Genomic DNA, 17,003 nt, shown 5'->3' on the forward strand with positions numbered 1-17,003 from the left:
AACCTATATAGCAGTAAGTAATTTCAGTAACCTGTCGGGGAAAAGCAAATATACGCTTGGAAACAGGATATGACCAAACAGTTTATTACAAACGTAACTAGCATGGAAACAGTCGCAAAAATAGTGGAAAACATGAGAACCAAAACACAACTGAGATTCCCGTATCAAATAAATCCATCGAATAACTATTTCATGTTTGTTTCACTTGTTACCAACGTCACATGGGTTTATACTTTACTTTGCTCGACAGTTTAGCATGCGTAGCTAAAGACATACGCACATACATCCACCAAGGAGTATTCAAACTAAACTTAAGGGGACTTGATGCTCGATGATTCCAGATGATGAAGGGTGATGGAGTAGCCTAGTGGTTCAAGCGTTCGCTCGTCATGACGAAGGTTCGATTCCCTATTACGCCCTGCTGGTATCACTAAAAGCGCGCCAAACCCAGCTCATTCACTCCAGATTGCGTCTGTGATCCTTGTTTTATCAGCATTGCTGGTGGTGAAAACGACTAGGACCTGTTACACCTTTGAATAACTGACATGGTGTTAAAAGTTAAACAAGAAATTAAACGAAGGACTCTCTAAACAGACATCGGTGCAGTCAAACATCACGACACACGTCTCTTGAGTTAACACGCCTGGGGTTCGTCTCACAGACGGCTATTGATTTCCCCTCTGTTGTACGAACTCTCAATGGTAATAGTGCCATCTGGGATGCATCTTTTTAGTGTCATTTCTGTACATAGGATGCATAATGTTGAGCCTAGTTCATTATGTCGACCCCAGACCGAGTACCAAGTGCCATGCATGATGGTTGCCTGTGTCTCGACCTAGTCCCACTGAGCCTCCCATATCTAATTCAACTTAAGCTCAGCCTAGCCCAGCGTTTGCCCAATCAAGGTCTGGGAAACATCAAAGCCTGTCTTTACTGCGTCACATCCAACACAATTATACTTGTAATTTGTGCAAAGACAAATACAGGATATAACTAAAAACAAAGTCCTAGTCACTGTGTTGCGGATGGTGACCTGTGTGTTTGTTTATGTGTGTTTGTGTGTGTGTCTGTGTGCGCGTTCGAGTATATGTGTTTATATATATATATATATATATATATATATATATATATATATATATATATATATATATATATATATATATATAAACATATACTCGAACGCGCACATATATATATATATATATATATATATATATATATATGTGTGTGTGTGTGTGTGTGCACGCGTTCGAGCATATGTGTTTATGTGTGTGTGTTTGTGTCGAGATGGTGATGTGAGTTAGGTGAAATTGGGTTTAGTTAATGTTAAAGTTTTTGTTGATGTGTGTGGTTGTGTTGCGCGTGCGTGCGTGCGTGCGTGCGTGTGTGTGTGTTCGTGTGTATCTGTGTGTAATTTCTTGTACTAGTTCGGACTAATGCTAGTTCTATAGTGCTAGCCCGCTGAGATACCATGCTGCAGTTTAACATGGATACCCCACTCAAACACGGACACCGAGCCGACCAGTCCTTGTTTCGTCCTCTTATTGGTCAGCGCCAGGAATGGTAACAAGTACCATATTGGAACGGTTAAGGAATCTACAACAAAACTGATAAGATAGTGATTAATTGAATAATTATTGAAATGTCATGGCTATGATACAGCACTGACTGTGTCACGTGCCATGAAGGGATCGTTATTGTGATACTGGGAGAAAAAAAGAACTCAATAACGGCAAACAAACTGTGCTGATAAATATAGGCCTCAGTCACACATTCAGGATTTTTACTGCCGTCCTAAAATTTGTCAAACGTCTGATCAAGATCGTGTGATTCGTGGCGGGAAATTCACAAATTTGTAAAAACATTTATTTAATGACAACAATCAGATATTGTTCAGGAAGCGTCCCGATTTAGCCGTTTCCCGCCGAATTCGTCCCGATTCTCCCGTTCTCAATCCGAATCTGATCCGATTTGTAACTTCCGCATGGTAAAAAACGACCAAATCCGTCCCGACAGTGTCCCGATTCTCCCGAATGCCATCTGACAGAGATCAGAAAATGCCCGGACAGTGAACCAACAAAGACTGTTCGCATTCGGCAAGATCTGGCCGCAATCTGGACTCAATCGACAAGAAACGGCAAAGAACATTTTCTTCAAATCAAGTCCGTTCATCAGGACAGCTTCCCGGTCCACAGGACACCATCCAGACAACACAGGAAATTGTGACGCGTTTGATCCGATACAGCAGAATCTCTCACGACATAGTCACGATTGTAATCCGACCAGACAAAATCGGCGTTTTGAGTTTCCCGAATGTTACGGGACGCACCATACTGTCGGGAGTGCATGGCCGACCTCTCTGGACCTTTCCCGTACCGTAGGACTCCGTTACGAGGGTATACGCTACGCTGTTCAGACAATTATAGGACATTCCAGATCATTGAGGATAGTAATCCGACATTTTCACTTTTTGTGTCGTAGCATTGTCTGATCTCAAACGGGAGCCATAATCGGCACTGTGTGAACGCAGCCTTACTGACACAAAGAGATTGCGTGGACTTTAGTCTTATTACAGTTGATCTTCTAACCATGTAGAAAACAACAATTGCAAGATATATTTTGTGTCGTTTCAGTGGGAATGATAAAAAATAACTGACCTTTTACCACGAGAGTAAATCGATTCCAGCTTTGTAATGGATTCGTAAGCTTCATAACAATCCATATGAAGAATCCGACAAATGTACCACCACATCCATGTCAAAACTACAAACAATAATTCTGCCAAAGATCAAACAAGGCCTAATGAGATATTTTCAGGGAATATATGAGATTAGTGGGTTCATCACTTGTGGATCTTGAAAAGCTCAACAGATTTACTTGAAGTTATAAACTCTCAGACCAGGACAAAGTGTTCAAGTTCAAAAACTATCCACGTGATAAATTAAGAGGGACATTCTCCAACCAACAGGACCTTTCTTTCAAAGAAAGGAATTCCGAAACATCATTTTGTTACAATTTGAAATCGATGTGATCAATTTGCTTAAACAGAAAGTAACTCTACTCAGAAATAGTTAGCTACCCATATGTGAATTTCTGAATTTCCCGATAGACAATATATATTTGTCAACTGTGGAGATAAGGCTTTTAGACAAGTTTGTTTGTTTGTTGTTTAACGCCACCAAAGAAATAAAGAATTCTACAATGACTAGATAAATGCATAGTTTTATGACCTTCACCTTATCTATCCACTGGAGTTGGCAATCAAAGCCACAACTGAGAAATCATATTCAGTGACATATCTATGCATAGAAATTCAAATGATGGCAACCTCTACCAAGCTGTGTGACACAAGACGTGATTTCGATTTTTCAATCGTGAATTTCCTTTATATGTGTAGCAATATATAGTCCATCAGCTCAGGGGAACGGCGTCTACGGTTCCCAGCTGTGGAGGTAATTAAAAGCATGTGCATATACAAGTTTCAAGGGAAGACCCATTTCGCTTACAGCTAAGCTTTTCAATCAAGATTGTACCATTAAAAGCGTGGTCAGGTTATTCCAGAGATTTTATGGCAGACATTCAGAAGCAGTGACTAAATATGATGCGTTGCTTGATAGATATGCCCCAGTGACGGATGCCACCGGATGGGCAGGATAAGCTCACCTATTATAAAACGTGGTCTCATCGCTATTCGATAGTGATTCATAAACACATGCTCGTGTGAAATAGTCGGATTTCTTGTGATTATGGAAAAGGTTTTGTTGTCAGCATGCGTCGCGATGCTATCTCACACTATGACCTTAACAGTTGTACACCTCCTAACTCACTGGCACTTACTCCAATGGCTCGGATTGTCAGATCTTGTGACTTGGTTGATTGATTGCTCATGACACTGATCACTGGATTGCCTCGTCCACAGTCGTTTGTCTCCAAGCCGCCGTTGTATGCAGGAGTATTGCTGGGAGCGGCGTTAGATAACAAACAAACACTTACTGTTGATATTGACGCCCTGTCGAATCTGTGTCAACCGTTAATTGAGACTGATTATTCTTTAGCTTTGACTTTTTGAAATAAGAACTTCATACGCGCTAGGCAGAAGTTGAATTTGAAAGTTCTTTAAAAAATCTTTAAAAAGCCTGTGATGTTCCATCTTCAGCCTAATTAAAACATAAAATGTCTATTCATCTTCAATTCCCTGAGCTAAGCCCTTCTACAGTATTACAAATGATGTATTAGACAAGGAGTGTTACTTTTGCCATTGAGTATATGCTCATAATTTTGTGTCTATGGCTCTGTCACATTCTTTGGTTCGAATCCGGGATTCACCAGGTTATGATCGCCGGTACGGCTTTTCTAGGATGGCGGTGCCCCACGAACCCGCTGTCGTTTCTTTTCTATCAGGGAATACATTTTTTACGTACATTTTTGATGACGTAAAGTGAATGTATTTCGTGTGAAGTGGTAAAGGAACAAATAAGTAATGTATAGGTTTTAAGATATTAGTACAGAAATTGAAGCAATTTTAGACAGTCGCGAAATTCTATTATCATCAGTATTATTATTAGTAGTAGTGGTGGTGGTTGTGGTGGTGGTGGTAGTATGCACAATATAAATGACGTAGTAGTAGTAGTAGTAGCAGTAGTAGTTGTAGTAATTACAGATTAAAATGGGTACAATGTGTGAAGCCCATTTCTGGTGTCCCCCGCCGTGATATTGCTGGAATATTGCTAAAAACGGCGTAAAACCATACTCACTCACTCACTCACTCACTCACTCACAGATTAAAATACAAAATGCAGCAAATAGGGTTTGGTTGATCCTGGCACAGTCAGGCTGGTTAGGCTCATCATCAGCTCAGGGCCCTTGTCCCAGACAGCAAATGGGACATCTCCCAGGAAGCGCTGCCTAGTCAAACCCACCCAGAACTTTTCGGAGAATGTGAAGACTCCCCAACACTGCAGCCTTCTGCATTAACAATATTGTCAGAAGGGCTGTATTCCTGGTAGCAAACCCCGGTACTCTCCAAATGTCAGTCAACAGATTGGGAGGTTCCAAACCACAGCACCGAGAACAATGGGGAGTCGGACAACTTGGTTCTTGGGATGCAAGCGTGTCATTTCGAAAGCGAGGTCCGCATATTTGCCATGTTGTTCCTGAATCTTGTTAATCACATTAGTGTCAAAAGGGACAGAAATTCAATGATATAAATGATTTCATTGGATTTATCAAAAAGGACAAGAGCAGGTTTGTTGGCCTGGATAGGACTGAGGCTGTAAACGGGCATATTCCAAAGAATTTTCTATTTATCATTTTCCTTGACATCCTCTACATATTCCGGGTCGTACTATGGATGAACGTCTGTGTCAAAACCAAAAGCATTGCGAGACCGTAATAAAGTGATCAAGCCACTCCTTCATGTCGCTTAAGATGTTGTGTTTGTGCCAAAGCTAGGCATCCACTGACAATGTGCAGGACAGTCTCATTAAATTCATTGCATAATCTAAGTTTCATATTTACATTTTGATGCAATATCACACATTGACGATTTCGAGTGGGAAGCGATAAATCCCTCTCTTCTCATTCTCGCGTTTCACATTGTAAGACTTCATTGCGTTAAGTATATGGTATGCAAGACCCCTCAATGTGTCAAACTGCTGCATATTCTCTCCGCCAACCCTCCACCCCCCCCCCCCCCCCCCCCGAAAATAAAAAAATAAATAAATAAATAAACAAATCTGTATTCAATATTCAAGAAAAAATAGGGGCGATGGGATAGCTTCTTGTTTCAATCGTTCTCGTCACGCCAAAGGCCCAGGTTTGATTCTCCACATGGGTAAATGTACGAGTCCCCGTTGGCATATTGCTAAAAGCTTTGTAAGACTATACACACTCACTCCAGAAAAATATACATGATGCACTGTGCCATGTCACTGTGCTTGCGCTTTGCGTCTCAGGGGGAGCTTTGCAATTATTCGGGGGTCTAGTTTCTTTCAATTTCTGACAGTCGCGTCCGTTGCGCTGGCACCATGTTTCCCTGCTTGTGATTGAGACACGAATATGAAATCCCCGAAGGCATTGAAGTTTCAGTTTACTTAATAAACCTTCACGATTCCATTCTTTATGTCTGATTTGAAAATATGCGCTTGGGCATTTAGCGTTTTTAACTAAAAGCTTAGTGAAAAGGTGTACATCACTGCCTCTGAAGCCCATGTGTTACGGAAATGTAAGTTCACTAACACTACGGAAGCCAGCCAACTCTATCGGTCACTTTTCTGATTCCAGCTTGTTCAAAGGGAACAGCATGAACATTCAAAATTATATGATCTATTCATGAATATTTTGCATGTTCAGGTTTTTTTCTTCACATAATCATCCGTGCTTTTTCACGTAATAATTGTCTTGAATTCATAACCTCGACCAAATTAACGCAAATCGGATGATTGGCTTAACTAAGAAATGACTTAATTGTGCCCACTGTTCGACCCAAACCTCCCTTGATGATATCAAAGTCTACATACCAGATCCTTTGTGAAGCCGAGATCGCGCCTTAGCGACACCCTTATGGCACTTGATTTGTTTGTAAAATTGATTCTTTAGAAACATCTATTTAGGAACTACGTTGACATAATTGATATTTTCAAAGCCGATAGCTTAAAAGAAAGCATTTTCAATATGAATGTTTGAACACATCCTAAATCACGTCCATCCTTTCCTTGGGGCTAGGTCCAAAAGTCTTAAAACGTCACGGTTGCTAGGATACAGTTCCGCCTTGTTTTCTTCAGACCAAGTCCCCAATGGTCTTTGGTGGAATGGCCACAAAATGGAGCTTTGTTACATAACGAAGAAGGTGCTCGGGATTTGATAGATTGCAGAGCCAGACAGTTGATGTAGTAAAAGGTTATTGCAGTGTGCCGTGAAGACAAACGATAGCTCCATCATCAGGGGATTACATGGTATGGTTCTACTCAAAGAATGTACACTCATGCTGCAAGACGTTCCGAATCGTATCTTCAGAATAACCAAATTATAGTGTAATGTTCGTAGCAAGGGGCGATATGAGCATTACTGCTTTAGTCTTCAAAGGAGACAAAAACAGTGTTTTGGTCATTTGCTGACGCTTTTGTGAGATGTGCTATGTTTTATGCTCAATTGCATTGTTTGATGTTTCTGTCTTGTACTCTAGAGGGAACTAACCTACTGTACCGGAAGGAAACATCAAATGTTTCCGTGATCTGATAAAATGATTGAGGAAATGTAATTGAAATGAATATGATCTTTATGAAAGTGTTATGGTAGACACGTGAAGGACATTTTCTAATTTGAAGCATCAGTGAGCAAAATGATGTCAGATGCTATTACCTATTTTTGCCTTTGCCATATCTCCCTTGTTTGTTAAGGTGAACACTTGACTTGCCTTGCCTTTGCATGTCTTTGTAACGGTTTCATTGGTGAGGCAGGACACTCTAATCTTTTCGTGAGCACCTGGTGTCACGACGAATTATTAGTGATTTATAAAGACATACTTATATAATAGTCGGAATATGACAATGGACCCTGGTCTTTGCACTTGTTTTTGGCGATCATGGAAATGGCTTTCTCGCTTTTGTTGTCAAACATTAAACTTTACACAACGAAAATTAAATATTTATATCTTGGGGTGCTGGGGGGCCTAGAAGTCAAAGGCGTCGCTATTCTCTGTGTCGATTTGCATCCTTTAGGCATACCAGAAACCTAGGATCGTGAGTTCAAATCCCATTGATAATGTTTCCAGGTTTGTCAGCACCATACGGGTGCTCGTGGGATTCACCAAAGTGGTAAACGTCTAACCAGACCTGCCTCACATAATTCGGACGTTCCTGCATCACCAAGCTGATATGCCGAGAACTCAAATATTGTTCAAGCGCGTTAAACCTAATTCAATCATAAGAATATTTCCCAAGCTAGGTCTTTGAATGAATAATGTATTACCTTAATACAGTTATATGGCTCTGACCAAATTGTATAGGAAGAATACGTCCGACACTTAGCTCGATCCCGTGAATTGGCTTGAGCCCTTGAATCAACCCCTCGATCTCTAACATACGCGAACACCTGGTGTCATCACTGACTTTCAGTGACCCATTCATATAATTGTTCGCTCTATTGCCTTTTACGCCCAATGGAATCTGTTTCGTCGGACGATCGTGACTGATTATTCTCTTGACGTTTTAAATTTAGCAGTAAGCATATATAAATTTCACTTTTTTCAAATGCCCATGATGATCCGGGGTAGAATAGGTCTTCGGCAACGCATGCTTGCCTTAAAAGGCGATTATGCTAGTCGTAAGAGGCGACTGACGGATGGGGTTGTTAGTCTTGCTTACTGAGTTGATGCATGTCATCAATCCCAATTGCGTGGATCGATGCTCATGATATCAATCACTGGAGTGTTTGGTCCAGACTCGATTATTTACAGACCGCCGTCATACAGCTGGACTATTTCTGAGTGCGGCGTTAAACAACAAAATAACAAATAAATGCCCATGAAGTAATCATACCAACCACGCTAACGTTTGTAACTCAACATACATTGATAAGAAAAACCTTGAATGACAAAAATAGATCTCATAATGTTGAAATGTTGACATCTGGTTGGCAGAACCGAAATGCATCTCATTGTTTTGACTCGCTCCATCACATGTGTCGACTGTTAGACAACACAGAAGGTAAATTGATATCGGTTTGATTGTTTTCTTCCGCAGTTGTCAATGGAAACGAAATTCCTTCTTGTCCATTCAATTGACGTCTCAGTTTAACTGTATATGAATATGACCGTGTTGTCTGCATACCGTCAAGACATGCCCTTCATCACTAGGAGTAACAGGTGGTTCTATCCTGGTCTGAATATAGAGACTAGAGTATCAGAGTGAGGCAGACTAGAGTATCAGAGTGAGGCTTTGCTCAACTGGTTAACAAACATCGTTTGTTTGTTTGTTACTTAACGCCGCTCTCAGCAATATTCCAGCTGTAGATATTCAGACAATTGACCGAACTTCAAGCGCAGCGTATGATTTGAAAGGATTTGTTCAAAGTAATTTGAGACATTGCTCTATTTGAAGTCAATATGTTGTGTTGAGTTACCGCAGTGTGATACTGTAAGATTCCAATTGCACATTCACTTTCATATGTTGATTTAAGTATTTGTTCCGACGATAGACGCTTGATATTGACCCCTGTATAACCAGAAGCTACAGTGTACCAGAGCAAATAGTTGGAGAACACTATTGTTCAAAATTAATACATAAAAGCGACAAACCGTATTTCCTTAATCATAAGAAATCTCTATTACTAGAGTTGTTCATGAGCATGCATTTATGAATCATTTTCAAATAGTGATGCCACCAGATCTTCGCGGAGAGGTGAGCGTATCATGCTCCACCGCTGGCACCCGTCACTATCACATACAAAGACAAGTCAGTTGTTTGCCTGAAGAAACACGGGAATATATTGTACAGGTCCAAATAGGGAATTGCATCGGACATCATTTTTGTGACTGCTGCATCAAATTTTAAATGCCCCCCGCATGTCTGCCATATAATTTTACTGAAGCCTTGAATGTTGTCACAATGATCAAACAACTTTTGAGCAAGTGTCGAATGACACACAGTGTCTCCAAAAACACAAATCTGCTGCAACTAGTCAGGTAAATCTGATCTTCACAACTCGCTGTGCAGGGTCCGCTCGGCGTGCCTGGATCCTTGAATCTCTGATTAACCCTGATTACGGTCCTCTGATTGCCGGCATCACTTGCATCACTTGCATCGCATCACTTGTATCACTTGTATCACTTGCATCACTTGTATCACTTGCATCACTTGCATCGCTTGCATCACTTGCATCACTTGCATCGCTTGTATCACTTGCATCGCTTGCATCACTTGCATCGCTTGCATCACTTGCATCCATTGCATCCCTTGCATCACTTGCATCGCTTGCATCGCTTGTGTCACTTGCATCGCTTGCATCACTTGCATCACTTGTATCACTTGTATCACTTGCATCACTTGCATCCCTTGCATCACTTGCATCACTTGTATCACTTGCATCTCTTGTATCCATCACGTGCATCGCTTGCATCACTTGCATCGCTTGCATCACTTGCATCGCTTGCATCGCTCGTGTCACTTGCATCACTTGTATCACTTGCATCACTTGCATCACTTGCATCACTTGCATCACTTGTATCACTTGCATCGCTTGCATCACTTGCATCACTTGCATCGCTTGCATCGCTCGTGTCACTTGTATCACTTGCATCGCTTGCATCGCTCGTGTCACTTGCATCACTTGCATCACTTGTATCACTTGCATCACTTGTATCACTTGCATCACTTGTATCACTTGTATCGCTTGCATCGCTTGCATCACTTGTATCACTTGCATCACTTGTATCACTTGCATCACTTGCATCACTTGCATCACTTGTATCACTTGCATCACTTGCATCACTTGCATCACTTGCATCACTTGCATCGCTTGCATCACTTGCATCCCTTGTATCACTTGTATCACTTGTATCACTTGCATCGCTTGCATCACTTGCATCACTTGCATCGCTTGCATCACTTGCATCGCTTGCATCGCTTGTATCACTTGCATCGCTTGCATCGCTTGCATCGCTTGCATCGCTTGCATCACTTGCATCACTTGTATCACTTGTATCACTTGCATCGCTTGCATCACTTGTATCACTTGCATCACTTGCATCGCTTGTATCACTTGCATCACTTGTATCACTTGCATCGCTTGCATCACTTGTGTCACTTGTGTCACTTGCATCACTTGCATCACTTGTATCACTTGTATCACTTGCATCACTTGCATCACTTGTATCACTTGTATCACTTGCATCACTTGCATCACTTGTGTCACTTGCATCACTTGCATCACTTGTATCACTTGTATCGCTTGCATCACTTGTATCACTTGCATCACTTGCATCGCTTGTATCACTTGCATCACTTGTATCACTTGCATCGCTTGCATCGCTTGTGTCACTTGCATCGCTTGTATCGCTTGAGTCACTTGCATCACTTGCATCACTTGTATCCATCGCTTGCATCGCTTGCATCGCTTGCATCGCTTGGATCACTTGTATCACTTCCATCGCTTGCATCGCTTGCATCACTTGCATCACTTGCATCGCTTGCATCACTTGCATCACTTGCATCGCTTGCATCACTTGCATCACTTGCATCGCTTGCATCACTTGCATCACTTGCATCGCTTGCATCGCTTGCATCACTTGCATCGTTTGCATCACTTGCATCGCTTGCATCGCTTGCATCGCTTGCATCACTTGTATCACTTGCATCAATTGCATCACTCCGAGCTTGCCTGAAACCCAATGTTATCTTCCACGCCGTGATATAACTAAAATAATGTTTAAAGCGGCGCTAAACCAAACTGACACATTAAAGGGAAAATATGCAGACAACAATGATAACGATGACTGATTGAAATAGTTAGTGTTCTCTTTATTAAAAATACTATTCCTCTTTAAAAGTTGAAGTTTAGAGCTGGGAGTATCAGTGAGCAGATAGGGTTGATTTGAAGGTTTACTGGTCCGACTGAACTATTACTAGCCATGACATAACGGCGAGATGTGTTTCCGCCTGGATCTCGACCGCGTAGCGATTGTTTTGACTCCACACGGCCACATGAACGGCCCTGTGTTTGAGACTGTGACGCGGTATGTTCGCGTTCCTATCCCGATGGCGAGGGTGTTACTTTTGAACAGTCGTGTAAGTTAGACAAAAAAGTGAAATTCATTATTTTAACATTGGAAGTGTTTGTGGGCGCTTATGGAACCCCTGAACTCACGAATCATGACCATTCCCCAATCTCTTTCCTTCGGATCTTGGCAGTCGAGCAGTACCCCGATAGCTATTCTCTCTTCATGGAAGAAGAGTAGAAAGGTTTTCAGTGCGATAGAAAAATATGACCTCTCATAACGCTATCCACACCCATTTCATTAGGTGAGGTCAGGCTTGTTCAGATGCCCTGAATGTCTGTTGATAACAAAACGGTTGAAAAACTACCACTTCGGCCAGCTTCATCAGATATCGAACTCCAAACACCACCGTACTAATCAATCCGGTGATGAGGAGTTTGAGAGAAGCCTTGCGTCAGCAGAATCGCAAGATGGATATTTCAACGCATACAGGAACGACCCATGGGGACTCCCCTGAGCAGTGCTTAATGCTGTCGGCGGCAATGACAGTATCAACAAATCGGTGTGTAATGTCATGCGTAGTTTATACGCCATTAGCTGCTTCCGGGGCTAATGACAGTGGCAAGCACCACGTGAAACAATAGTTCTTGACGGTAATGAGGACTGAGAGGACGACGCATTCTTGATAACAAACTGATATTTGATGAGACGGTGATGGCATGTTGTTGTGAATAAAGAGATTTAACGTTTGAATCGTATTTTGGAGAATTCGTCTCGCTCGAAAATAACTCGTCTAAATGGGTAGATGGTCAAGGTCATACTCAAGGTTATACACGATTGTTTACTCCAGGGTAAAATTGGTCCCTGCGTTTGAGTCGTAAAGGTGCGAAAGTGGACACAATGGCTGCTGGATATTGACAGTACGTGGAGAGGGGGATCATTATGGAAGCCATATTCTAGAGTGAGTGAGTGACTTGGGTTTAACGCCGCGGCATGTCAGCTTAATGTGGGAGGAAAGCCCGAAGTGATGCAGGTTGACCAATTCGGTGAAACCCACGAGCACGGTTATGGTGCTGACAAATCTAGAAACATAATCGGGGCGAACCGGGATTCGAACCCACAATTATAGGTTTCTGGCGTGCCCAAGGGGCGCAATTCTGCAGAGCGAATCACTGCGCCTTAGACGACTGGGCCACCCGTGCCCCCCCCCCCCCCCCCTGTCATAAGAAGGTTTTGAGGCGTTCGATACGTAATAATGCGAATTTTGACCAAAGGCGGTGATGTTTTCAGTACGTACCAATCCTATGTAAATGAGTAATTATTTCCTAACAATCAACTAACAACGACATGTAGCTAAATATAACGATTGCACGCATCGCTGCAGTAATCCGTTATATATGCCAGAATCGATATATCACTCAATAAATACATGCAGTAGAGGGAAGGAAACACGAGCAAGAGACAGCGCTACGTGTCATCAACATTGAACTCTTGGCACTGCTGAATCAAAGCCGATCGCGTTGTACATTTATTTGACAGCTTTGATACACGGATAATCACGTCAATTAAGCTTCAGACGCTGTTAAGACATTGCTATCAGTTAGCTTCTGAGGGATTCTGTCGAAATACATAAACCTTAATTGATATTGACTGGATGGCTTTTAATTCATCGCCATTCGTACAAGTTATGATCCTTTGTTATCCCCCCGGCATATAATGCGGGGGGATGTAGTGATCAGCCAGTCTGTCCGTCCGTCTGTCCGTCCGTCCGTAATCATTTCCTTTTCCGGGGCAGAACTCGAAAACAATTCAGTGTATTTGATCGAAGTTGTGCCTTTTGCTATTTAGGAATTTTAGAATTTTTTTATTTTTTTACGTTTCCATGGCAACAAGTTGGACTTAGGTTCTATAAGGGTAGAGTTCGTTTCCGGAGCGTAACTCAAAAACTGTTAAATACTTTCTTACAAAACCTTGCGTGTCTACCAGGCGCATACTGAACTGGTGCCTTTTGTTATTAAGGAATTTTTATTTTTTTTATTTTTTACGTTTTCATGGCAACAAGTTGGATTTAAGTTTTAATATAGGGTGGGTTCACTTATGGAGTATAACAAATAAAATGTTAAATATTTCCTTGCCAAACATTGCATGTCTATATATAAAGCACATACAGAACTGGGGTCATTTGATATTAAGGAGTTTTAGAAATGTTTATTTTAGAATTTCCATTGCAGCTATTTTGACATGGGCTTAGAGAAATGTTGGGTCAGTTACCTGGTTTGGGATCATAACGTGTTTAAATGGGTGGGGGATATAGATGACTTCGTTGACTACTGTAAGGGACATTATGATGGACTACTGTAAGGGACATTATGATGGACTATTGTAAGGGACATCATGATGGACTACTGTAAGGGACATTATGATGGACTACTGTAAGGGACATTATGATGGACTACTGTAAGGGACATTATGATGGACTACTGTAAGGGATATCATGATGGACTACTGTAAGGGACATCATGATGGACTACTGTAAGGGACATCATGATGGACTACTGTAAGGGACATTATGATAGACTACTGTAAGGGACATTATGATGGATTACTGAAATGGACATTATGATGGACTACTGTAAGGGACATTATGATGGATTACTGTAAGGGACATTATGATGGACTACTGTAAGGGACATCATGATGGACTACTGTAAGGGACATTATGATGGACTACTGTAAGGGACATTATGATGGACTACTGTAAGGGACATCATGATGGACTACTGTAAGGGACATTATGATGGACTACTGTAAGGGACATTATGATGGACTACTCTGAGGGACATCATGATGGACTGCTGTGAGGGACATCATGATGGACTACTGTAAGGTAGCTGCTGCCGAGACGTGTCTACAGCGACGGCATTAATGCATGCCATCACGAACAAATAATATATATGATAATTTTATGCTCCAGTTTTGCCAAACAGACATATTTGACAGATTCAAATTCATATCTTCTTTGAAAGATCCAATTAAAGTGATAAACTAGACATGACATGACGACATGAACCGACCATCATGGCTGAAGACGCCACAAAAGGTCATCATGACCGCGTGTTAGATATGTATAGATGAACGCGGTAGACGTATTAATCTTAATTACGAAGCCTACATTTAGATGACACAAGCTTTTACATGGATGTTTTGGTTAATTCGTTTCAATGTCTACTTCATAACACCGATCATTTTCTATAACCTTCAACGTCAGCTATGGCTCGTAAATCACAATCATCTGTTTCATAACAGCTTCAATCGTGGTCTCTCTTTGTGTGGTCTAAATGGCCTGAGGTCATGTCGATGTAAAGCAAACATGACCGGAGACAAACATTATCTTTGTCAATGAGTGAGCGCAATCTGATAATGAATGACACTTTTAGCAATGGATGCTGAAGACTGTACTGAAGAATTGGTCCAATATGTAGCGTCCATTTCTGTTGTTGCACGTTTTACTAATCTTCTAACATTGATCATCGGTCGTTTCCTCACTAACTCAACCACTGGCTAACTCACTTGCTCAACCAATCAAGCACTCACTCACTCAACCAATCAAGCACTCACTCACTCCATTATATATAAAAGGTCAATGCCAACTTTATTTGAAGAGAAACATGCCTTTGAAAAATAAAAAGATTTTTTTTTTTATTTCTGCTCCAGCAACGAAATGAATAACTTTGTAAATTAATTAGAAGATTCACTTATTCAACTGTTTTGTTCGTGTGGCTTTGGACACGTGGAGATCCGGGGTAGAATAGGTCTTCAGTAACCCATGCGTGCCGTAAAAGGCGACAAGGCATGTCGTAAGCATCTTCCCGAGGCAGGGGAGTTAACTGACTATAAAGTCCATTTTCCACACTTGCTGAACTGGGCTAATATTGGAATTATATTTTGGCTGGACTAACGAGTCTATGCATAGTCCAATCAAAACGGCGTAACGAAATCGAACTGAGGTCCAGATTTCCATCGATTGCAGGATTTACAAATCATGTGTACCGCCAACTCGGCGTCAACAAGTATTTTCAAAATTCTTTCATCTTTTTAATAAAGATGCTCACGTGATTTGATGCACTTCGCGAAGTAAGACCCGTTTTGTCACAATGTAGATTTTGATTATCCATCAGATAGTCTTGACTGGGCGCCGCCCTTTTGCCAGTTACATGAGAGGTTGAATCTGACTGGTCAATAGGAGGGACATCGAAGGGACATAACTCGTAATAGCCACTGGTGGCACTACGATCGAGCCCAGAAATTCCAGCCTGATTCGGCAAGGTGGAAACTGGACTTTCACAGTCAGTTAACTCCATTGATCGGGAAAGATGGCCGTAAGAGGCGACTAACGGCATCGGGTGGTCAGGCTCGATGACTTGGTTGATGCATGTCATTGTATCCCAATTGAGTGGAACCAGACCCGATTATTCACAGGCCGCCATGATATAACTGGAATATTACTGAGTGCGGCGTTAAAGAGCAAAATATAAAAGCTATGCTTGTAACTGATGTTCTGTCCAATATAAAAACACAAATATTTCAAGCATACCTGAGGGAAATCTATGAGTTCACGAGTAAAAATATTTCCTTTCCACCGTCACGAGATGAGATAAACATTATACTTCACTCGCCACATGGAATATCCTGTTTATTTATACTTGTTGTTTTCTTGTCGATCGGAAAATTAAATTATTTCATTACAAATGTAAAACTTGAAACGTAAACTCTCCCTACCTAACAGGCAGTGACGTTTCACTACCCCTTGTTATTGCGACTTAAAGTAGTTCCGTGTTTGCAGAATCTTAAACAATATAAACAAAATAACAAGAGATATTTGAGGTCACTAAAATTCTTTATCACATATTTGGATATGATTATATACAAAATCAACTTCAACCAAAAATATTCTTGACAAGTCCGTTTTTGGAAGCGAAAAAAATACACTTTGGTTAAGTCACAAAAATGGCGCTTTGCGAAACTTACAGTCTCCACTGACGAGTTAAATGCGAAATTTACAGTTTATAAGAAACCATTTTCAAGATAATAGCCAACGGCAAGAAGCGATATTAACTCCATAAAAGGCCATCTGCTGTATTCTGACTTGTCGGTGTAGAACCAACGCAAAAGGAAGCCAGCAGTTTGTGTACAGGCTAACACTTGCGATAAAGGGGGACAATGTGAGGGGAGGTAACAATAGTTCCGTCAAAGTGTTATGTTCACTGCACTGACAATATCACTTTTTTCT

General features: G+C 41.3%; 2 protein-coding genes across 2 annotated transcripts in view; one reads left to right on the forward strand and one right to left on the reverse strand.

The window, feature by feature from the left end:
- Positions 1 to 17,003, forward strand: part of LOC139461996 (leucine-rich repeat-containing G-protein coupled receptor 5-like) — a 146,130-nt gene that overhangs the window by 56,464 nt on the left and 72,663 nt on the right. The window lies entirely within an intron of this gene.
- On the reverse strand, positions 10,076 to 11,290 carry LOC139461616 (dentin sialophosphoprotein-like). Its single transcript, XM_071243085.1, has one exon. It carries the CDS (start codon positions 11,288 to 11,290, stop codon positions 10,076 to 10,078), a length of 1,215 nt encoding a protein of 404 aa, XP_071099186.1.

The sequence above is a fragment of the Haliotis cracherodii genome, unplaced genomic scaffold (assembly GCF_022045235.1).
Source record: "Haliotis cracherodii isolate W230 unplaced genomic scaffold, xgHalCrac1.p SCAF_15, whole genome shotgun sequence".
Classification (NCBI taxonomy): Eukaryota; Metazoa; Mollusca; class Gastropoda; order Lepetellida; family Haliotidae; genus Haliotis; species Haliotis cracherodii.

Bases quoted from the DNA above. Each gene is read 5' to 3' on its own strand.
- LOC139461616 (XM_071243085.1), bottom strand. From the start codon at position 11,290: ATGCAAGTGATGCAAGCGATGCAAGCGATGCAAGTGATGCAAGTGATG.